At 39.0% G+C, this 25,956-nt stretch overlaps 1 protein-coding gene across 4 annotated transcripts in view; it reads right to left on the bottom strand.

The window, feature by feature from the left end:
* The window catches only part of LOC306860844 (agrin-like), a 262,672-nt gene that overhangs the window by 100,226 nt on the left and 136,490 nt on the right, over positions 1-25,956 (bottom strand). For all 4 annotated transcript variants that reach the window (XM_079402799.1, XM_079402800.1, XM_079402802.1 and 1 more), the window contains one exon: positions 19,009-19,224. In XM_079402799.1, the coding sequence (XP_079258925.1) occupies positions 19,009-19,224 (216 nt within the window). The remainder of the gene's footprint in view (positions 1-19,008; positions 19,225-25,956) is intronic.

Below are 25,956 nucleotides of genomic sequence, written 5' to 3'. Positions count from 1 at the left end.
CATGGACCATTTCAAGCAAGCTTTGCATTCACAAAACATTCTCAATTGCTATGCTTCAGCGTACCCGTCCTTATGCTGGAGGGACCTAATCAGCTTTTTTCACTCTGAAAATAAGAAAGCCACTTTTTTTTTTTTTTTTTTGAAAAAGACTTTGTCTATTTCTTATTAAACATTCCACCACTCAGGAATGAAGTTGAAGAAATGATTTACGCAAAAATGAAATTTCTGTCATCATTTACTTTTGCCATTCAAAACCTGACACAAATAGATCTTAAATCCTGCCTGCTCTCTTTTATATAGTGAAAGTGAATTGGGGCTGTCAAGATGACAAAAATGACAAAAAGTGTCTTTAAAGTATCATAAGTGGTCCATTTGACTCATGCATTATATTTAAAGTGCAAGTCCATTGAAGCCATATGATAAGTTTGTGAGAAAAATAGACTAACATTTATAAGCATGAACAAATCAAATATTTGAATCAGATTTTGCCAGTGAATCTGTATAATTTTAGCTTTATTTATATACTTATATATTGTAATTAATCATATTTTTTAAACATCTTTTATTTTAATATTTTCATTTGGCATGTTAAGTTTAGTACTGTGCTTTTGCCATGTTCATTAATTTTTAGTAATAAATAATATAATATAATAAAACAATAATTTTTGTTTTTTTCTATTTTTTGTTTTAACTTCTACTTGAACTTATTTGATTTAATTTATTTGGCATTTGTAATTTTTAAGTTTTTAATCTAATATTTTTTTATTATAATAATATTTTTATTGTATTATTCCAGCTTGATTTCAATTAACTAAAAACTATTGTATTTGTTTTAGTAAATAATAGCACCGCGACAAATCAGTTCATGCCACTGACAAAACCAACGGATGATTTGGTCACAAACTCTGGATCTCAAATCCATTTTAGTGACAGTTAACACCACACTAGATGAAAAATACAGTTAACAAGAACTTAAATTTCAGTCTGTTCATCAGAAAGCTATCGCATGAAATTCTGAATATAACGCACGAGACTTGAACCATTTTTACCATTTTTTTGGATTCATTAGTGTCCTTTTTGAAGCTTAAAAGCTTCAGTTACCACTCACTGTAATTGCATAGAAAACCACGACCAGCGTACTCTTCAAAATTTCTCCTGTTTGATTATGCTACAAAGAAAAATACAGGTTTGGAATGACATAAGGGTGAGTAAATGATGAACTAATCCCTTAATTCTACATAAATGAGAAAGGTGGAAGTTTTAATTTGCAATACACCAGGGCGATTTAACTGGAATGAATACATATCTGTTTCTGATACTCACAGGAACCATCTGATTATTATCATTATTATTTAGATTATACATATTCATGAGGCATTGACAAACACAGAGATGCTGAAGAGTGAACGGACTGTGTCGCTTCAGAGAGGGCTAGTTTCATTTCCGACTGTCCCCACTCACTCTAATTCATTCACACTATCTCCGTCCCTGTTTTCACCTCTGCTGTGCGTCATATCAGCCTCCAGTTTCCTCTATCATTTGTGGGTTTTACTTTGTGTAAACCTGTTAAGAGAACCCACTTGTTTAATTAAAGGTTTGTGCCTGTCTCTAAGGACCATGCTCCACTTACGCACACACAAACCCACTCACACGCATGTGATAAACCTGGCAAGCGGCATCGTAAGGATGAGATCAGTGGCGCTTCCGTGTGTTGTGTGACCAAAGTGTTCATTCTCTTTTCCTCCTCTCTCTCTCTAAAAAAAGATGACTGTGCCTCCCTCGTCTTTGCACGTCTGAACCTCACACTTCATCAGCCTGGGCTCGCTAACTAACCAACCACTCGCACTTCCAAAAAACTCATTGTGAATGTTTGTGTGGAGGAAGTGCTAATACACGCCCTCTGATACTGCAGACAACAGCCACATGCAGGTCCTGTTTTACACTTTGTAGCGATGCTGAATTAAGGAAAGTTGAGAGATACATTGCTATACAAAAATCTAGAATAGACAACAGTCAAAAGTCCTCATATCTTCACTTCTTTTGTAATAAAAATAAATAAACTCAAACATACAATGGCAGTTAAATGCTGTACATCTCTATGTTTAGTGTTTTAAATTAGGCTTATAACTTAATTTCCTTTTAATTACAAGTATGTTAAAGGGGTCATATGATGCGATTTCACGTTTTCCTTTCTCTTTGGAGTGTTACAAGCTGATTGTGCATAGATAAGATCCCTGAAGTTGCAAAGACTAAAGTCTCAAAACCAAAGAGATATTCTTTATAAAAGTTAAGACTCGACCACGCCCACCTAAAACGTCTCCTTCATTTCCTTGTATACGCAAAGAAAGAGGGCGTGATTTTTGTTCTCGCTGTAGTATTGTTGCTGCCGCCGGCGCCACGTCCTGGAGCAGCTGTGTTTTGGTGTGAAAGCGAAACTACTTTGTTTGGGCTTTCAAAGGAGGACACAACTAGAAATCAGTGTTTAAGTTGTATTTACAACACTGTTTCAGAACACTTCAACCCAAATATTAGAGTGTGTGCAGCGCATTTTACGGAGGACTATTTCCTGAACCTGCTGGCTTGCTCAAAGGCTGTTTCTATAAAGTGGGGCAATTCCAACTTTGCAAGGACAGTCTGGCGCTTCTGACTCACAGCCTGTAAGTATGTTTTCTTATTTAAAAATGTTGCCACTGACTATTCAAATGCGAGTTTTGAGCAGTGTAGGGTAGTGCTTGTTGTTTGTTGTTTCTCCGATCACAAATGCAGACATGGTAATGTTTCCGTGGAGCGATGTAACGTGTAAAAAGACAGTATTTACTCAGAAGTCATTATAATCATTAATTATGTCCCCATTGGATGCAACAAATGCCTTGTTTATAATGGGTTTTTATGTTTTTGTGTCATCGTGCCGGGACACGGCACAACAATACGGTAAGGGGCGTAACATTTCCGTCACACACTTGAGGTATTCAGTCAATCACAATGCACTGGATACCTGGCCAATCAGAGCACGCCTCGCTTCGCAGAACGATGAGCTTTGTAAAAATCGATGCGTTTCAGAAAGGCGGAGCATAGAGGAGAAACACAGTACAGTATGTAGAAAATAATGTGTTTTTTGAACCTTAAACCGCATAAACACATTGCATTGCACCAAATACACAAAATAATGTTCTTTTTAGCAACGTCATATGACCGCTTTAATATGGTAACACTTTAGTATAGGGATCAAATCTCACTATTAACTAGTTTCTTATTAGCATGCCTATTATTAACATATTGGCTGTTTATTAGTACTTATAAAGCACATACAGTATTCTGGATGACCATATTCTACATCCTTAATCCTACCTAATACGTAAACTTAACAACTACCTAACTAACTATTAATAAGCAGCAAATTAGAAGTTTACTGAGGCAAAAGTCGTAATTAATGGTTTGATAATAGAGAGAATTGGACCTTAAAATAAAGTGTGACCATTAATATAATACTATTTTAATAATTCAAGATTTATTAGGGCTCCAAATGGACCCAGGCCCTTAATTGTTGACAACCAACCTAATATGGGGGAATGGGGTAAAATGGGTCAATGGGTCAGTGGGTCCCAAACAGCTGACTGCGATTGAGAGATATACATGAGAAAAGTCACACACATTTTTATGCTAAAAACTACTAGTATAAATATAAATAAAAAATGTAAAAAACTATTTATAATATTTTATATAATAATATTTGAATGCATTATATAATAAAAAATATATATATATATATATATTTTAATTAGAAAATCATTTATTTATTGCCATATGATTCATCCCTAACATGTTGCAAATTGCAACCCCTCTCTCGCCTATGCAGTTTTATTTTTTCCCTAAAATGATAAACAAGTCTGTTCAGTCTATGATGGCCTTTGAGACGGGCTGACGCATTCCGGTACTTTCCTCATCCTCACAGTCATAACTAATGGCAGCTGAGCTCTGAATCATTACTTCTGCTTTGACAGATTGGCCTCACCCCCAAAAGCCTGCCTCTAAGACATCTGATTTCATCAGTCTGATGTAAAGCGGTTCTTTAAATCAGTTCTGATGTTTCTGTCAGGAAGTACACATTGAGAAGAGTCCGACGATCCGTATAAACAGCTTCCTTCTCAGTGGCGCTCTGTTTGTTTTGTGACAGTACGCAGAATTGCCTCTGCGAACCCATTAAATAACAGTCGACGCTTTTCCACCTATTGTCGCCGAGAATTGATGAGCGTCGAGGAAAAGGATGAGCTGATTAAAATGCAAAAGGCCACTCCGGTATAAGGTGCGTACGCGGCTCTCCACTGTGTTAGCACAGATAAGCTGCCCTCTCAGACTGAGACAAGCAGGCAAATTGCCTGTTAGAATGTGACTGGCGTCACAAGCCGAGAGACTATGAACCATTGGGGTAGCAACAGAGATGAGCCGTTTCCTCCTTATGATTTAGTGCTCATTTTCAAGGATAGAAATACAGTATCCTGAGGAAAGAGCAGGAGTCTATAGTTACCTATTGATGAACTGGAAATGTCTCTCGCAGTCAATTAACTGCTCTCCTCTATCACTGAAGAGGTTAGGACAGGAAGAAAAGTAGGAAATAATAGGACCTACACAATGAACTAATAAGGCATAAACAGAGTGAGAGGAAGTCGAGACAGCGAGGATGATCCACTGATCCGCCTTTCAGACAGTGCTGTGATAATGTTTTAGTGCTGGATATATTAATATGTAATGCATGCAGGGAGCTGTCAACGGCCACTACGTGATCCTGATGGGATCGGCTCAGCACAATCCGCCCTGCACCGCGAGCCCCGGGCGCCCTCTCCAGCGTGACAGAAGATGTATGTGTATATATAAGAATGCGTATGTGTTAAAGAGGCTTGAGAACAGCTGCGGGTGGTGTCACTCTCATTTCCTTTGAATATTATGGATTCAACACAAATGAACCACAATAAACAGTATTTGGTGGCATAATAGCACCGAAAAAAAAAATACAAAAATTGAGGTTACAGTTTGGCAATTACAACAGAAGTGATTGGGAGCAATGTCATAAATACCAAGTTCTGTCATGAAACTCTAGATGGCACAGGCTGATGAATCGTTAATGCAAACTGATGATATTCACAGTGTTAAACAAGTTGGCACAAGCTGATTGGTTCATGTTGCATTCGCAGGCAATAAGCTTGGTGCTTTATGTTTAAATGGCTGGTTAGCATTCACTAGAGCATTTCGCAGCACACTTTCAGAGTTACTCTGAAACCCTCCAGCTTCCCCAGCTCCACCTGTATAGATCTGCAGCGGGTTATTATATATGTTACTTGTGCAGCAGCAGTATGTCTTAAATACTCACAGTACTGTAACGGCATATGTATTGGCAGTAGCAAATTCCTGTACTTGCTTTGCAGCAGCAGCAGCAATAATCTCCAACAACAGCAATAAACAACAACAGCTGCAATTCAGCAGCGTAGCAGATCTACTCTGCCAAGACCAAATACATTAACATTGTCATATCCGTTACCATGATAAAATCTGAGAATCAACCGAGAGTTGTCATGATAGAGCTTGATCATCAAACGAAACAACAGTTCTCTCAGGTGAGGTACGCTGAAGTTCTCCAATGATTTTGTCCAGATAAACTCCACCTCTTTTTACAATCAACCTCAAGCTCACATTCAAATTTGCTTCCATCCAATCAATAACCAATGAACTAAACCAAGTCTCCACCAACATGTTTTCTTTCCTTACTAATCACAATTTGGAAAATAATTTGTAGCTACTTAATTTGACTTAATTTTGTTGCTGTGCAGTTAAAACACTAAGTATTTTAACATTTACAGATTGGCTACATTTGCTTTTATTGTCACACGGTTTAACACTGATTTTGTTTTTAAATGTAATTTTTTTTCCATAATACAGTGGTGTGAAAAAGTGTTGGCCCCCTTTCTGATTTTGAAGTTATCTTTGATTAATATTTAAATTTGTGTGATGATCTGAAACATTAAAGTGTGACAAACATGCAAAAAAATAACAAATCAGGAAGGGGGCCAACACTTTTTCACACCACTGTAAATATTATGTCACAAATGCTGAGCTTAACTTGTACTTAACCCAGAATAAGGTCTACAAAGCCTGGAGAAAACTATCCATTAGTATTCTCAAGCATTCGTGTTTTTTTGCCATATTTGCTGTGATGCATCAATAGCAAAAACTGGAAGAGTACCAAAAAAATAAAGCTGAACCTCCACAGATGACCTCCAAACCCAGTGTCCCACCCTCTGCTGTTGTCATCCCTCACACGGCGAAATGATTTGTTCTTTTGATGTATTTCTTCAAAGGGCTTATTTGACTGCAGCTGTCTTCCTTTTTTTGCACGCCTCAGTGTTGCCCTTGGATAAAGAAAATTAGGCACAAAAATGGATAATACACATCTTTTTGTGGTTGGATTCAAAGGCCAGGCACTCCTGTTCTCCTGCGATATCTGTCAGTGCGCATACTTGTGTAGTATTACCGAGGTGAGCCACTCCTGACCTCAGGCCTGTGAAGACACAGAGGTAACATCACGGGCAAGACCAGCAGGACGACGTTAGCTCACGGGTTTAATACACTACCAAACACCTCTATCAGAAGCAAGGTTTATCTCCTGTGAGCTTTATTGAGCATTAACCCGATTCAGTGCAAACACTAGCACAGGCTTCAAATCGCAGTTTAAGACTGGATTTAATTCAGCACGTGTGCATTCAGTATGCAAAACACAAATCTATGCATCTGCACGACTGGACGACAATCAAGATGAATTCAAACATAATCCCTGCTTCTATAGCCTGCTAAAAAGTGATATACAATAATGTTAAAAAGCTGAAAACTGGTGGCACATGGTATACAGAAGAAAAAAAATGTTAGCAGTGCTGGACAGATTACTTACAAATTGTAGTCCATTACTGATCACAAATTACATAACAGAAAGTGTAGTTAGTAATAATCTGTTGGATTACACATATGGTAATGTATTCTGAGTACTTTCTGATGACTTTTAGATTACTTTTGACCTAACTCATATGAAAATACTTTTCGTTCTTTGTTATCAACATCAAGAAGTGCATTAAACATTACATTACACCAAGGTTTCCTAAACTGGGGTTCGTGAGGTGGTGAAAAGCTAATAATTAAATCATAAAATGTCAAATTAAACTAGCCGTGTGGCCTTTCCATTTTCTATGTAATTTTAGTGACCTGACTAGTGGCTGGTGTGTGCAGTTCCAGAAAACTGAAAGAGTTTCCAAATTTATATAAGTAGTACTGGAACTTTAGACAAGGAACTTTCAGAAAGGAAAATTTAAGAGGAAAAAAACAGAATTAGGGCGAATCAATACATTATGATTAATTTACTTCCACTGAGTAAATAATATGTAATCATGCAATCTATAAAAAATTAACTGTAATCTGATTATGAGCACTTTAAAATGTAATATAATCTAATTACAAGTACTTAATTTTTAGACTCTGATTACATAATCCAGATTACATGTAATCTGTCTAGCACTGGTTGTTAGGTATTGCTCGGATGTTGTAGGTAGCTGCTAGGATGTTCTGGGTAGTTGCTAGACCATTGCTTGGTGGCATCAGGTCGAAAGAGCACATTCCCAGTCTCTATCATTTTCTGATCTTTAAATCGAATCTCTGGTTTCTCTAACAGTTCAAGTCTATAGTATATTCTTGCCTGTTGTTCCATATGCCAGGTGAAAATCATAAATCTGGCTGCTTACAGAAGTAACAGCACACCTTATAAAGTTGCAAGATTGGAGGTGTAATTTATCATTCATTTCCGTAGCACAAACAATGTGGGTCGATAATACATAGTTCCGTAGCTGCTATACGGAACCCTCTTTGTTGTCTTTAGTCTTGCCTTGCCTTGTGTGTTTTCTAGTGTTTCGATTCTTGCCCGTGTTTCCTGGATTAACCCTTTGCCTTGCCGTTCGGACTCTGTTTGCACCTCTCTTGGACCACTGCTCGTTTACCTGGATTATCTCTCTGCCTCACCCTGTTGGATATTGTTTGCTGATCAAAGACCCATGCTTGTTCTAGGAATACTCTTGTGTCTTGCCCGTGCCATACCTGTTTGCTGTTGTTTTATAAACCTGCCTGTTATTTGCTATGTTTATTAATAAAAGCTTGCCGATGGATCCGCACGTCTCACGTCTAGTTCTCCCCGTTACAGAATACTCGGCCACACTAGGATCCAGCAACTTTTCAGATGGACATTGGCCAGGTATGGACACAACTAAAATATTATTTGCCCTTAAACAAGGTCCACGATCACTGGAGAACCATATTCGAGAGTTTTTAGCCATTGCTCACTATTCAGAAATACCGGACCTTATTTTGATAGAGATTTTCTGCGATGGCATTAACCCACCTCTCAAGTCTAAGCTTAGACACGAGGGTCCGCGCTCGACATTCAGTCAGTTTCTGGACTATGCTCTGTTATCAGTCGGTTCCTCATTCACCGTGGGTGTCGCGGAGGAGGAACGCAACATCGCGTCCATGCCGATAATGGCGGCCGCGGTGTTTAGTCAATCACCAGCTCTGGGACATTCGAGTTTATTGACCACAACTCCAGTGATTAAACCCGCTCGTGAAATGGCGGACGTACCCAAGCGCACTCACATAATGGCAGCGACAGCGGAATCCGTTCACAAAATGGCGGCCACAACGACGCTCCGTCATGTCACAGCTGCCATTCATGAGTCCAACCAAGTCACAGATAATCTTCATGAGTCAAGTCAAGTATCCTCTGATCTGCCAGAGTCTCACCACGTCTCCGCTGATCTGGCAGAGTCTCACCACGTCTCCGCTGATCTGCCAGAGTCTCACCACGTTGCCGCTGATCTGCCAGAGTCTCAACACGTCTCTGCTGATCTGCCAGAGTCTCACCACGTCTCAGCGGATCTTCCAGAGACTCTTCATGTCACTGCTAACCATCCAGAACCACGTCACAGCTGATCAACCAGAGTCTTGTCACGTCCTGTCTGTCACACTCAGATATTCAAGGTCAGTCCTTCAGTATCCTAATCTGGTATGCAGTGTGAGGGATGCACCACTGGTGTCTGCACGTGCAGCTGGTATCCCCAAACCAGCTCACTTTAACCCTTCTGTTCCTGCACTAATTCCCCTGTCCGAAGCGCTTCCCATGATGGGGATCACTTTATGTTGCGTTTGGGCTGCGTACACCACCTCGGAACTGCCCCAGGCTGTGGCACCCGCTGCAGCTTCTCCAAAGGTGGCGGCACATGCTGCAGAACCTCCCGAAGCGGCGGTGCTCGTTTCAGATCATTGTATGGTGGTGGCGCCCAGCAATGTACTCTCTATGCCTGTCATGTCACGGTCAAAGGAACCGTTGATGAGCACTGTACCTGTCCTGTTACTGAACTCTACCTGTTTTCTGATGTTACCACTACAGAACCTCCAGAGGTGGCGGCGTCTGCTGCAGAACCTCCAGAGGTGTCAGTGGTACCCTCCTATGAATCCTCGTCCTGCCCTGTCACGGCTATGGAGGTCGTCTGCGAATCCTTGTCGTGCCCTGTCACGGCTATGGAGGCCGTCTGTGAATCTTTGTCCTGCCATGTTACGGCTATGGGGGCCGTCTGCGAATCCTTGTCCTGCCCTGTTACGGCTATGGAGGCCGTCTGCGAATCCTTGTCGTGCCCTGTCTGGCTCTGGTGGTCATCTGCTCCGACGTGGTGGTCTACTGCTAAGGTCTGGTGGTCTTCTGTTCAGGTATGGTGTTTTCCTGCTCCGCCTGCTCTGCCGTGGAGATCTTCTGCTCCGCCCTGGCAGTCTCCAGTCTCTCCACTTCCACATGGACCTTGCCCTCCGTCCCTCCCCCACCAGAGGTCACTCGCTCACCACATTGACTCTTGCACTACACTACTGTTACACGTCACCTCTGGACTGCATTTCTCATCCTCCATTGCACTGACGACACACAGCTGTCACCAATCTCACATTGCTCTGATTACACAGCTGATCACACAATCACACACGCTTTATAAGCCTTGGACTTCCTCTCTGTCATTGCAGAGTATTGTTCTGCGTATAGCACTCCCCTAGTGTTAGCTGCCTTACCGAGCCATTCTGTGTTTTTCTGTTTAGTTCCAGTATTGTTCTGCATTTATAACTCTCCTAGTTTTAGCTGCTATACGGAACCCTCTTTGTTGTCTTAGTCTTGCCTTGCCTTGTGTGTTTTCTAGTGTTTTGATTCTTGCCCGCGTTTTCTGGATTAACCCTTTGCCTTGCCGTTCGGACTCTGTTTGCACCTCTCTTGGACCACTGCTCGTTTACCTGGATTATCTCTCTGCCTCACCCTGTTGGATATTGTTCGCTGATCAAAGACCCACGCTTGTTCTAGGAATACTCTTGTGTCTTGCCCGAGCCATACCTGTTTGCTGTTGTTTTATAATTCTGCCTGTTATTTGACTATGTTTATTAATAAAAGCTTGCACATGGATCCACACGTCTCACGTCTCATTCTCCCTGTTACAGTAGGCTACATAGAGCTTACATATTGATCTTTCCCCACACTGTTCCCTGTTACTGCAGTACTCAAACATAATGACAAAGATGGAATTGTTTGTTTTGGCTAAAAGCAATATCCAAAAAAAAAAAAGTATCTGCTTTTTTTTTTTTCTTTCAAACTAATTTTGAGTACAATCAGCAAGCACATTTGACGCTAAGCATTATCTTTTCCTTCAAGCAAGCCCTTTAAAACACACACACACACATTTATCAGCTGGTATTCATGCATTCTGCAAGTTGATAATATACAGTCTGTCAGGAGAGATGGAATTAGATTTTCAAGTGGTTTAGCAGCTCCATACAACAAAATGTGGATACCCAAAAAAACATTAAAACAGCAAATATACATATATATATATATATTTATTTATTTATTTTAGGAGTGCCACTTTCGGTACACACTTTGGTTTTGGGGTCACAGTTTATGAGGTCCCTTTACAGACGTCATAAAAATTCCACACAAATTACATTTTAGGAAATGATTGCAATGCAGTTTGTGTGCAATTCTGGAATAGAGATCAGCCATAATAAAACTAAAAACCGGTTCCGATTTATAGCTGGTTGACCAGTGCATCTCTAGAATCTGAAACTTTCCCACACTGCTGATTTAAAACAAGCAGGTGTGCTATCTGAACTCGCCGTTCTTGTTTATGGTTGGTGCGTAGATCGTCTCCTCTTCTGCTCTTTCCTGTTCATCATCTGACTGCATGAACCGAATTGTGACGTCCGTACCGTGAAGCTTTGGTGCTGGGTAGTAACTGATTGCATGTAATCTGGTTAACATAATCAGATTCCAAAAATTTTGTACTTGTAATTTAATTATATTACATTTTAAATAGCTCATAATCAAATTACAGTTACTTTTTTTTTTACAGATTACATGATTACATGTTTACACAATGGCAGTAAACTATTCATTATGTATTGATTCACACTAATTATTTATTTCTCTTAAATGTTCCTTTCTAAAAATCCTACTGCTTATGCAGTACATTTGGAACGTCTTCCAGTTTTATGGAACTGCACACACCAGCCACTATTTAGGTTACTATAATTATACATAAAATGGAATGGGCACACAACTAGTTTAATTTGACATTTTTATGATTTAAGTATTAGCTTTTCATCAAATCTTGAACCCCAGTTTGGGAAACCTTGGTGTAATGTAATGTTCAATACACTTCTGGAGGTGGATAACAAAGAATGGAAAGTATTTTCTATGAGTGAGGCAATCTAAAAGTAATCAAAAAGTACTCAGAATACATTTTCTAACAGAGCAATAGATAGATCAACTTGTGGTAACACTTTATTTTAGGGTCTCTTAACTAGTTGCTTATTAGTATGCATTACTAACTATTAATAAATTAGGAATTTATTGAGGGAAAAGTCGTAGTTAATAGTGAATAAGTGTTCCCTATTCTAAAGTGTTACCCAACTTGTTTTACTGTATAAACAACTAATTAGAATTTGACTAGTATTTGATCTCTACAACATCATGAAGAAATGAGAACAGCATTTAAAAGAAATCTCTCTCAAAGTGGCTGGCCTCTCCTGCGCTTGTGTGCTCCGTGGAGACTCTAAGAAACATAAAGAGCTCTAGAGAGGGTCACGTGAAGAATCTCTTTGTCACCAAAACCCTGCTGGCTGATGGGAAGGGTTGCTCTCTCCTGCATTAAACTGAGAGAGGTCGGGCAGACACCTCTGTGATTACTGCAAATGGCCTTGAGTGGACACAGACAGGTATTCATGAATGGCTTTGTACTCTTGCGCGCTTGAATGTGCAAGAGTGTAAAGTGGCGTGGGTCTGTGTACGTGATTCAGGAAAGGTCGTGGAAGAGAAGGACATCGTTGGAGGGAAATGCAATTATGGGCCGAAATGAACTCATCTTGTTTAGAGGTACTAGTCGTTTGGAAGAGGATGTCTTGTGAGGAAAGTAGAAAAAGGAAAGGGTAAGAAAGAGGACAAATAGCAGCTTATTATCATGAAGACGATGGGAAAGGTAGTGGTTGTGCTGTTGGCGTGTGGCGGCGTGTCTGACTGTGTGCTACACAAACAGGAAGCTGAATGTAACAGTCAATAATCATTATCTGGCACAGCGAGCGCATGTATTTAAGTACGGGAGTGCATTCAAACGTTGTTTTCAAAGGTAAAATATAATCATACCCAATCAGCTGCAATTGTTTCTTTAAGATGCCTTTATGATTTACTTTCAAAAGTCCTGAAGCATACTGCGGCCATCAAATATCAAGGCGCATGGTAGACATACTCTACAGACGTGGTAAATACAGGGTAATATATACTATATCTGAATAGTGAATAGTGAGCAATGGCTAAAAACTCTCGAATATGGTTCTCCAGTGATCGTGGACCTTGTTTAAGGGCAAATAATATTTTAGTTGTGTCCATATTATTTAATTCAAATTAGTGCAATAATGATCACTCACTTCGTCAGCAGCCATGATTCCAGAATTTTTCCCATTTTCTCCATAGGGATTAAAAAAAACTTCAATAAAAAAAGCCATGAACCAAACCAACCAGCTCTGAGATGAATCACAACATTACAAACTTTTTGAAGCAAAAATACAATTGAAAATCAGAGAAAAAGCCAAAGTCTGTGTACGTCTTTTAAGAGGTAAATGAACTACATAGCCCATGAAGCTTTGTAAATGACATAACTGAATTCGTAGAATCAGATGTCTATGAATCAGATCTACTCGTAGACGTACAAAGTACAAAATGCTATAAAGTTGAAGTTTATAACTAAATAGACAAATATACAGGAGAGATTCAAATTTTGTTTTTGCTGAAATAAGTTTTTCTATAGAGAGAGTCAATGGGATTTTTACTGCTCCAATGATCAGCTTGGCTCTTGAATATTAATTAGATTAAAGTAGCCATATCATGACCACACAGAATACAATTAATCGATCGACAGCTGATGAAAATGTTGGGTTAAAAAACAGACATTTTTATGCAGCCTCTTACATTTTTATTCAGTGCACTCTGGTCAAGCAAATTAAGCTCTTAAAATACAATTATTATTGTCCAAAAATTGGACAGGGAAATGTTCTAACGGTTGGTAAGTCCCTGATTATTGCACTCAATACTCGATTGTGGTAGGGGTTAAAAATAACAATGCATTATTCAGGCCAGTCAAATGCATGAATACATGAATAAGTTGTAAAAAGCGTCTCCCATCTGGTATTAGAAGCGAGAGCGTGGAAAATGTGCCTTTTAATGGGCCCGTCCTGCTGTAATCTGCCTTATCTCACTTCAACACTACATCCTCCCCCTTCGGAAGTGAGCAGGACAGCAGAGAGAGAGAGAGAGAGAGAGAGACAGAGGAGGAGAGCAAGAGAAACAGATTTGTATAAGAAGCATCCTCATTCTCCAGGGTATAAGCAGCAGAGTGAAGCTCTGGTGATGGCATTGATCATATTCTCGTCGACATCTGGGTGTTTTTGTGTGAGCCAATATAGAATAGCTCTGTGGAAGTGTTGGTATAAGAAAAGCTGCATGTGATATACCAGATTTGAGCCTGATGGAACCCAATATGGGGGTCCGAAAGTTTGAGAACACAATAACTTAGGATTTAAAATCAAATAGTATTACAATGCAAAGTTGTTTTGGGTCAAAGCATCACATTTGCAGAGCATGTTTAGGTTTTATTGCCCTGTGCAGATCCACATAGACTCCTAATACTATTTACCAGAAGCATGCTGGATCATATTAGCAACATTTGCAACAGATGAGAAGACTATGGTTTTTAGCTGAATGAGGTTTTCAAAAAAAACATCTCTATGATGGATGTTGCTAGATCACAGAGTATCTGCTTCCAGAATTCATTTAGAGAACTCCATTATTGAAGGAGACTGTCGATCTTGCTATAATTGTTTGCCAGTGGACAGGCCCAGACTGTGTAGCAGACATAACCCAAGCTAAATTTAGTCTGAGAGTGAGGAACCGCAGGGTTTTTTTCTGCAGATGGAGTAAGGAAGCCGAGAAGCCGCTGATGAGTGTGAATTGAGTCTCCTGTCACGGAGACAGGTGAATGTGTTGTGGCGAGCGTCCCCACTCATAAGCACGGGAGCCGACGTAGGGGTGGAACAGGGTGAGCGAAAAACTCATTTGCACGAGGCAAGACTGGCTACGTGCCATCGGCGGCGGCTGCCGAGCTCAGTGGCCGTGGAGGTGACACCAGGACCGGAGCTGTGCCTGAATAACGAGACATCATGGGGAACAATCAGCCAAACAGGACGTTAGTTTTCACACCGCGTCTCTAGACAAAAGTGCATTTACGCACACCTAAACCATTAACAAATCCTTAAAGTTGATGAGTGTAATCTATCATTGTTAAACATTGACTTCATCTAATATCAATACAGACAAACCTATAAACAGCACGATCGTAGATTGACAAGGCATAAACTTTTCTTAAAATCAAGTCACGTGTTGAAGAGAGGTGTACTAATATATTTTAAGTGATATAACTTGAATTTTTGCACTGAAAACAAAATAAAGCAAACATAAAGCAATACATAAAGCAAATCAAATCAAAGCATAGACCAAAACAAAATACAAAACAACAACAAAAAATTATATAAATAAAACAAATTAAATAAAACAAAATGTGAAAAATTCCCATAGACAAGTTCAAGGCATAGGCCTGAATATTATACAAGGTACAGGCTCTATCACCTAACAACCATCCAGAAAACCCTAGAAACTGCAAAGCAACACTCACAATACATCACACCTTTTAGCATCAAGCTTCAACAAAATAATAATTTCAGAATAAATAATTAAATATATAAGAAATATATATGAAAGCTTTGCTGAAACTGACACTATGATGACACTTTCTGTGACACTAATGCGACATACATACATACACACACACACATATATATATAAAGTAAAGTAAAAAAGTAAAGATATATATATATATATAAAGAGTTCAGATGCAAAAGTGCCTTCTGAAATTTTCATCTAAAATGAGCATTTTTAGCAGGCTCCTGTTTCGATTCAGTAATTTTACTCTAATGGCATTGTATAGGTCCTTTTCTAAGCGATTAAAGTGAAATAACTGAACATAAACATAGGAGCCTGCTAAAAATCCTAATTTTAGATGAAAATTTCAGATGGCATTTAGAGGATATATATATATATGAGTGTGTGTGTGTGTATGTATATACATATATACATACACACACACACACACACACACATATATATATATATATATATATATATATACATCCAAGCATTATTAATCAATCATTTCTTTGAACACATTCTGTCCTTTTCTTCTGAGATGGATCACTACTATGATGCGTTCAAACAGTATATCCCTATGCTACTTAGCCTCGGGGTAAACTCAGAGAGTTTCTTTAATATTGACTAAGATGTGTTTGCTGAAAGATCATAAATCAACAGTCTCTCATGGCTGCTGCTGCAACTGTTACGTGCTTGGATGAACGTCAGCTTTGACATTATTAAAGGGCAGTAAAACACGCATGTAGCGCGCCATGACGTGAGAATCAGTTGACAGAGAGTGTGAGAAGCAACCGAGGGAGAAAAACGGCCCATATGTGTCCAACAGTATCAACACCTGGAGTTATAGCAGGTAAAGGATCTGAGAGAAATGAGCCATACTTCCAAAGTGAAGGAACACAGTTTCAGCCGTCAATAACGGGACAAACATATTGATTCCTCCATTAAGCAGCTTCCCATGATACCCTGAGGTTAAGGCTTTTCCTCCCCCGCTCTTCTGTACAGCAGAATAACCTCATTTAGACAACAGAAGCCAACAGTTTCAGCCTCTGCGGCTAGTTTAAGTTGTAGGCCTGGTTTAGGGAGTGAATATTTGATGCCCAGATTTTACCTCCTCCGTGCTGTGGGTACTCAAAAGCGGTTTTCATCAGCCGAGTCAGGCTGGAGGTGAAGAAACGTTAAGGTGTAAAAAAAAAAAAAAAAAGACAGAGTGAGAAAAGAGAGCGCTCCTGGCAATCACAGTAATTCCAGACGTGCTCTGCACACATATGATCAATCCTTTCATTGATCAATCACTCTGGCCCAATGCTCAGCTGCGCCACTGCCAATCTAGATGAGTTCCAGCATACGGCCCTTCTGAAATGAGCTCCACACACACTCCATTCCTTTCCTCTGCTCGCTGACTCTCTGAATGACTGACTGACTCACTCAAACAGCTGGAGATGTGTTTACCCGCCGGAGTTCAACAAGCACCCACGCTCCCCTGCTCATCTTTAGAAACAGGGCACCTCTCTGTATTTCTTTTTCTGTATCACCTCTTATCCTGTGGCCGGGGTGTGAATTAACCCTTTGCCACACCTGCCAATGCAGTGTGAACTGAAAAAACCTACCAGCTATAAACATTTTTCTTTTGGCCACTTTTGATTCAGTTTCCAAATATTAATTATCAATCAGCACAGACATTTTTAACATTGATACTGATTATATGAAATGTTTCTTGAGCAGCAAATCCGCACATTAGAATGCTTTCTGAAGGATCATGTGACACTGAAGACAGGAGTAATAACAAAAAAAATATTATAATAGAAACCATGTATTTTAAATGGCAGTGGAATTTTACAATTTTACTGTATTTTTGATTGAATAAATGCAGCTTTGGTGAGCATACAGACTTTTCAAAAACATTAAACTTTTATATTTACTGGTATGACATATTAAGAACACAATTGACTAAAATAGTGCTGGCCAAAAAGATTAGAACGCTAGTATTTTCACCAGGTGAATGGTTTTAAGTCAGTTATTTCTATCTTTTGCTGTAGTGTGTCTGTAGGAAATATCAGTTGACATTTCCAAACATTCATATTGTAATAATCCAGTGAGATTTGTTTGCACAAGAAGTCTGACAGCAGCCAGTGCTCCACACAGAGATCTGATCTGATCATCATCCAGTCTGTCTGGAATGACATGAAGAAACAGAACAGAACTGAGACAGACTAAATCCAGAAGAACTATGGCAATGTCTCCAAGATGCATAAATAAACCTCCCTGCAAAGCTACAGTACTGTTAAAAGTTTTAGGCACTTGTGTAAAAATGCTGTAAAATGAGGATGCTGTCAAAAATAATATCATAAACAGATTTTCTTTATCAATTAACTTCTATTAACTAAATTAAATCAACATTTGGTGTGACCGTCCTTTGCGTTTAAAGCAGCTAGGTGCATAGTTTTTCAGGTAGCTTTGCAGGGAGGTTTCTTGAAGGTTTCTGTTCTAATCATTTTGGCCATCACTGTATGTAATCTAAAAAATATTACATATTTATTGCAACAAAAAAGGCCAAGGGTTAATTTTGGATACCACTGGAGTAGAACTTGGCAAAAAGACTAACCTGACTCTCATCTCCCATCTCAACCTCTCTGCCCAGGAGAAACACTGAACCGTCCGTTATCTATGGCCACTGATCCCATTTGAACGAGAGAGATATGACCCCTGATAGCCACACTGTCAATTTCATTAGCGCAATAGCAGGGAGGCTACTGCCCATTAAAGCCCTGCCGCGGAGCCAGCGCCGATTAGCATGGAGCCGAACTTCCACTGCATTAACACACCGGGACAGTGTGATCTTTAATGCGTTTCTCAATGGAGGCTGGAGTGCACTGGTAGGCTGGAGCTCTCATTCCTCAGGACTGATAATTTCCTGCTAGACAGCATGCGAGGTGGCTAATTAGAGCCCTTTGAAGGCTTTGTACGGCATGTTCCACCGAATCACGTAATTATGGCTCACGCTGCCCAAGCCCACTGCCACAGAGCCCGCTTAATGACGAGCCACATTTCACATATTAGTTATCATTCATGTAATGAAACTGATTGGAATATACATGATGAACAGTGTAGAAAACACAAAACTCATATTCTCCACTCCATAGACCATCTATCCATGTGGGGGTTTATGAATATTTCAATAATGTTTTATTTTTATTTTACTAATGAATATTTTAATTGTTGCTTTAGCACATTCATTGACAAAAAGAATGTGCTAAATTTTTATATTTTATTAAATTATTAATTTTACACACAATAAATTGTATTTATAATATCATGCTTACCATTTTTCTTACACAGTATATAATGTTTACACATAAAAATGTATAGCTGCCTTTACATTTGACGAAGGCTGTCCTCATCATATTTTGGGGTCCTTGGCATAAAAAAACGTTCTGGTGTAAGAAAAATACTGTTTCACTGTTTAAATGCACTGTAAGAGCAACCAAATATTTTTCTAGAAAACTTCTTTGTGTTCCACAGTAAAAAAGAGAGTTCGGAATGACACAAGGATGATTTTTTTTTGTGAATGTTCCCTTTAATTTGAAAATAATAGCCAGGCGGTCTCACAAGTATAGATACTGATTGTTGCTTATGACTAGACTCACCACAGGGGCCTTTGCGCATCACCTTGATGCGTCTCTGTGTATTGCACTGGGCCTTCTCCAGCTCACACTCATTGGAATAGGTAGAGGAGTCAGATCCACACACCGGTGCCACCACAGACGTGCATACAATCTTCTTACAAACACACTCTCCTTTAGAGGGGTCAGTCTGGTCTCTCTCACACATCGCTCCAAATCCACACAGCTTTCCTCTGCAACCTATAAAGAGACACAGACATAAGAATCAATTTTAGAAAGCCACAATCATGTGACAAGTTCACCGTTCTAAAAGACTACAGTCATATGAGGGCGGAACAAAAGACCCTTGTAAAACAGCTCATGCAAACCAGCACTCAGTTTAAAAACTCTTTTAGTTAACACATGACCTTTAGAGTTCCTGTCTGAAGAGACGTGTACGACATTATTATCGTTGCTTTCTTTTTCAGTCTCAACACAAGCACTCTGCTAGGAAGACCTGATTTTAGACAGTTCATTCAAAAAATTCAAACGGACATAATTTAACATTCTATACCTGCATGACATTCTTTTGTGGAACACAGAATGCAAACTTTCAAGCTTCAAAAAGGACACAAAAGCATCATAAAAGAGGCCCATGCCACTCAAGTCTTCTGAAGCCATATAAACAGATTAGAATTTGACTCATTACACACTGAAAGTCTTGACCAGCTCTCTAGTTTTCCTTGGAACATTAATGAAAGTTCATGAGAGAAGCTTCGATGTCCAATTTGTACACAAATTTGACTTCTTTTGAGTAAAAACTTTTTAATGAATCAGTTCCTTTTCACAAAATCAGTTTGAATGATTCAATCACAAATCATGATCTTGAGTTCAGAAATGTCAGTCTGTCTCTCACACTATTATATTATTTCAAACAACTATATATAGAATATAGAGCATGAGTTGTATGGACCACATTTATAATACTTTCATTGTGCTTATATGTTCATTTTGAAGAACTAGTCCTTGTTCAGAGACCATTTTCATATTTCTGGGGTTCTCAGAACTGGAAGTCATCATAGTTGGCTAAACCCCTATAGTGGTGAATGGAAATAACAGCAAATATAATTTTGCCTTCCCATTTGCCCCTATCCACAAAAATCCGCAATAGCGTTTCTATGACTTTCCAAAAGAAGAAAAAATATTGAGAGATTGATTACATTGGTCAGAAGAGAGAAGGATGACAAATCTGCCATCCCTCCCTCAGTCATTGTATTTGAAACACTCATGCAGCCAGTTTCCGTAATGTACGGAAATACATACATGTGCATATTTGTGTGCGCGTGTATGTACGTGTATGTATGTGTGTGTGTGTGTGTGGAAATAAAAGATTTCCAGTATATTAAAGAATTTTCATTTTTGGGATCTAAGGAGATGTACAGCATTACAGTTATTTTCTTATTCTAAATCAAAGCAAGCACAAGTTTATGCTGAGAAGACCTGGTCTTTGATGAGTGATCTTTAAAATACACACACACACTCGCTCTTTCACTTTTTCTTATCACAGACTACCAGAACAGGTCCAGACAGGGTGGCATGACCACTCGAAATGCTCCAGGATCTGTCTAGCTGTTCCTGATCACTGACTTCACTTCATAAAAGAACACACAAACACAGAAAACACACACACTTACACACAACTTTTCCTCGTTTCTGATACTGACAGGTGAGCATCTGTGTTAACTCCTCTGAGACGGTTTCGTTCTATTGCTTTCCTGTCTCACAACTGCCATCAAAACACAAACTTCCATAATTCCCCCAGGCAAGGTCCACTATGGAGCTGCCACAAACTGATTGACAGCCATCAGGTAACCGCAATGGGCTTTTTTTTTCTTTTTTTTTAAATCAGTGACCAGCTACCTGCACAGAATCACACATGTGGAACGTGAGCGTGCACACATGAGCTTGAGGCATGAGGAGAGTTGCATTTAAACGCTGTCAATCCGACATGCACACCTGCCCACAGTTGTCTCCTTACACAGTGCTTGTCACCTCTGTGCCTGTTTGAGATTCATCGCAGTGCTGTGGCGGCCTGGCCCTTTGTTGATTCTGAGTAAATCAGGTCAAAACCAACAACTTGAGGACACAGTCATAGAGACTGCGTGAAAGCCTGCGGATCTCGGTGGGACTGGGCTGCAAAGGACAGCACTTCCTGGAGGCATGCTCTTCAGTCGCGTATCTTGAGACTAATTAAAGAGGCTGGTGTTATTCCTATTATCCTACACTGTATAAATTAATGTTCAGAAAACAAGAAAGAAATTGAAAATTTCTACTATATGTATTAGGAATGTTGTAATATTAAAATTCTGGCCAATACAGATATATGTTTTAATGTTATGTATGATAATTGTGTAAAATAAATAAATAAATAAAATAAATAAAAATAAATAAATTTTAAATAAATGCTTTTTTTCATCAAAGAATCCTGAAAAATTTAAAATAATAAATAAATAAAATAAGCAGCTAAACTGTTTCCAACACTGATAATAAATCAGCATATTAGAATGACTTCTGAAGAATCATGTGACACTGAAGACAGCATTGCATCACAGGAATAAATTAAATTTTAAAGTATATTAAAATAGAAAAACACTATTTTAAATTGCAATAATAAAATATATTTTACTGGCTGAAAACCATTATGGTAGTGTTTTATTAAAATACATACCTTACACCAATATTACACCTCCAAAATCGTTTTGCAAAACGATTCCCATCTTTCTGATTACTATGTGAGCCCCGTAATAGTATTTCCATCAAATTCATTAATTTACAGAACTTTAATTAAAGCAATTAGAAACTTTAGATGCAAACACTTTTAATTGTGTTGATATTAACAGCCACAAATAAGACGTTAGTGTTGACTCACGGTGACTCACATTTCCCCACAAAATCTCTGTATCAATGGCTGTGGACTGTGTGCTTTGCACAGAGAAATCAAGCATTTAAACCTAGTGGCTGCTGAGCATTATCAAATATAGATGTAATAATAGAGTAGACCACCTGGATCTAGGGTCAGCGCTTGAACGGTCTGTGACTCTGAGCCCTAGAGAAACACACTACAGTGCAGCAACCGTACTAAATAAAGGCTGTGAGCGTGACAGGTGCTGAGTGTCGAAGCGATGCATATTCATGTTTTAATAATGCATATGAAACATCTACTTCTTAACGCTTTTTGAAAGGGGGGAGGGAATTTGAAGTCCATTCCATCACGCGTAAAGCTTTTCCATGGCATGCGATTCTCCAGTGAGACGGACCACACAGATTTTCATCCATATGTGTAGTTTATCAATCATTTAATCATTTTGCATTCTGTATGACTTCACGTCAAGTGTTCAATTCGTCCCGCAACACCTGCGACTTTGTTGAAATTCATATTCAGTACTCTTTTATTTGTAGCACAATGAACGAGCAGCCAAAATCTACACAGATGCTCCATCCAGACTTTTGTCCTAACCAGAAATAACACAATACATAAGTGAAAAAATCTTCTGTAAATCTCTTTTGTATATTCACTATACAACAGCATACTCAAAATAAGTTTATGCTCATTTCTGCTCATTTTTACAAAGATTTCCATTTTAAACAAATGCTATTCTTTAAAAAATTTTATTCCTAAAATAATCCTGAAAATTAAAAAAATTTAAAAAATGTAAAAATAAAATAAAATAATTAAAATGCCATACACCAACATTACACCAACATTGGAAAACGGTTCCCATTTTTATGATTATTATGTGAGCCCACATAATAGTATTTCCATCAAATTAATTTACATAACTTTAATTAAAGCAATTATAAACTATTTTAGAATTAGAATATATTTTTCATACTATATATTATAATGTTGTAATGCCTAATTTCACATTGATTGATTGAAAACAGTATAGAATTTTACCATCACCAATTTATCAGTTATTAACTATAAAAAGAAATATCGGCTTATTATCAGGCAAAATTTGATTATTGAAGCATCTCTAGTTCTGATTGGCTGAAAGTGTAGCAATTATGCATTCTGTGTGGAGTGAAAACCTAGTCCTTCAGCACATATTGCTCATTATATATGCATTAGGTACTCATGTCTTTCACAACCTGCATTATGTAGAACTGCGAGTAGAATCTTCCTGTGGCTGCACATTTCTGCCATGATGTCAGCCTAGGCATTTTGAGTTTCACGCTCATTTTCCAGCCATGTGGTGCCACAGCCATGAGCGCTGGAACATGTTGCCATGACAACAGCCCTAGAATCAATGGGGAAAAGACGTTGTTGGTTTTACAATGGGCCCCATTCGCACATATAGATGTGCGTTAAGTTGTGCGAATGGAAGCTCAAGGCTTCAGATACAGTATATTTGTGCTTTCCGGATGGGATTTTTTTATGAATTAACTTAAATTGGAAACTATATACTGAATCTCTAAATATCTAGCCTATAGTTCTATAAATACAATAATAAATGTCTCTTGTTCATTGCATAAAATGTCGGTTTTGTGTTTTGTTCAACTGCTTCGGTTTGAGAAGAAGAGACCCATTATTGGTTGCAAAATGCAAAATGATGGTCCAGTGGAGGTACATAAGACAAAAAGTTATACTAAAACACATATTAAAACACATTATTGGGTTGCTAAATAAATGGCTGAGGAATAATGGCCTGTTTGTGTCAGTGAGGACACGTTCATCTCCTGGGAGACATCCATTTTCTGAGATATTATTCTAAAAATCTCATTTATATCAAGACCACCAGCGGTACGTGTGATACACCTCTGCTCTGTGCATGAGTAATGGAGAAAGACTCTGGAGACTTTGACCATTTACTCACGGTGAGGCAAACACAGCATCAGTTTTGCTCTACAATAGCAAAAACAGACTGAGGGAGCGAGTGATTGGTGTCTAGTAGAATAAGCAGACTTCAGTATAACAGGGTGTACGTAAATCCCAGAGGCTTCCTTTACAGATTTCTCACTGTTTACTGTCTGATAAAGTTATCGACTACTCTGCACTGCAGTTATAAACAGTAGTTATTTGACTGGAGTTTCAGCAGATATTCACTGTGTGAGAATATGTGTGCAAGTTCGGAACTAAGGACTTAAGTTTTCTGCAATCTAAACTCAGACTGTTTTCTGGTAGAAACTAGTCTAACTGCCCTTACAGCTTGTCCAAAGATTGTCTAATTGTTCTCCTAACCCAATCTCAATCTCTCTTAGCCTGCACAAATCTGGTCTCAAAGTCTACACAAAGATGGTTCAACCTGGTCTCCCATTTTGAACCTGCCTGAAAATGGTTTAAGCATGTCCAGTTGGTCTCTCATTCTGCTGGTATAGACCAGTTAGACTTGGTTAATGCAAGTCTAACTGGTCTCCCAGCATGTCCAAAGCTGTTTTAAACTGGTCTAACTGATCTCTCTTTCTAGTCAAGATCTCCTAGCATCCACAATGCTGGTTTAAGAAGGTATAACTGGTCTCTCAGCCAGCCCAAAGATGGTTTAAGCTGGTCTAATTGGTTTCCCATTCTGGTCAAGTTATCCTAGTTTCTACAAAGCTGGTTTAAGATGCTACAACTGATCCTGCCTGAAATGGTTTAAGCATGTCCAGCTGGTCTCCCATTCTGCTGGTTTACGGTGGTTTAACTGGTACCCCATCCTGGTCAAGCCTAAGCAAAGCTTATATAATCTGGTATATCTGGTCTCCTTGGTTGTTTAAGCAAATAACTGTTTAGCCTGCATAAAGCTGGTAAAAGATGGTATAATTGACCTCCCAACTGGCCAAAACTGGTTTATGCAAGACTAACTGGTCTCCAAGCATGCCTAAAGCTGTTTAAACTGGCCTAAATTATCTCTTTTTCTAGTCAAGATCTCCTAGCATCCACAATGCTGGTTTAAGAAGGTATAACTGGTCTCTCAGCCTGCCCAAAGATGGTTTAAAATGGTCTATTTGGTCCCCCAGCCTGGTCAAGCTCTTCTAGCCTGCTCAAAACTCGTTTAAGGAGGTACCACTGCTCCCCTAGCATGCCTGAAACTGGCTTAAGTTAGTCTAGCTGGTCTCCCAACCTGGCTATCTGGTGTTCCGCTGGTTTTGCAGGTCTTTGCAGACTGTCCAGCTGAAGGGACTCTAAAGCTCCTCTAAAACCAGCAAACCAGATCAACGTGGGAGACCAACAAATCTTCTTAGACTGGTTTAAAACTTTTTTTCCCTTAGCTGGGCTTCCCTCTCACTCTGTTTATTTTATCCACTTTCACCCACTTCCTCCATGTCCTTCCATTTCATTACGTTTTATTAAAAACTAAAATGAAGGGTCGGGGAAAAGAAAAACAAATATAAAAGCTGGTATTATTTTGTTTCTCTGTAGCTATAGATAGTAGACTGGGCAAGGGCAGGTCACGCCAAAGACACCCTCTATTTTCTCAATTTCCACATATAAAAGCCCAATCAATTCCCCTCTCTCTCTGTGCTCATTCCCGCAGCTCGAGGCCTTGATCCCGGCTTAACCTCGCTGAACTTATTTACCAGCGTCGACTCTTGGTTAAAACTCTCCCACACATCACAGACAAAGGGCAAGGGACAGAGAAAAGAGCCAGAATGAAGAAATGCTGCACATGAAAAGAAGATACACAGAAATGTGATTTTGTTTTTCTTCAGGCATGTTTATGGCAACCACTTTTAGGAGGGAAAGCCCACTGGACTACCAAAGGGCACTGTAGCCCTGGACAGCTAAATCTATGATGACAAGGTGGTCAAGGATATAGATGGAAGGCCCCTTTTCTTAAAGAATAAACACTCCAAAGGTTAGTAAGTAAACTAAAAGCAAGTAAACTAGATATTTCCAAACCAGAATCATACACGCCTGTCTCTAAACGACACATAAAAACAAGATACACTGGTTAGTCGGTTCATATGTCAGACATTAAGTGGGCAGTTTTTAATCTCAATAGATTGTAG

The sequence above is a fragment of the Barbus barbus genome (assembly GCF_936440315.1).
Source record: "Barbus barbus genome assembly, chromosome: 41".
Lineage (NCBI taxonomy): Eukaryota > Metazoa > Chordata > Actinopteri > Cypriniformes > Cyprinidae > Barbus > Barbus barbus.
This window is presented reverse-complemented; position numbering and strand designations above follow the sequence as displayed.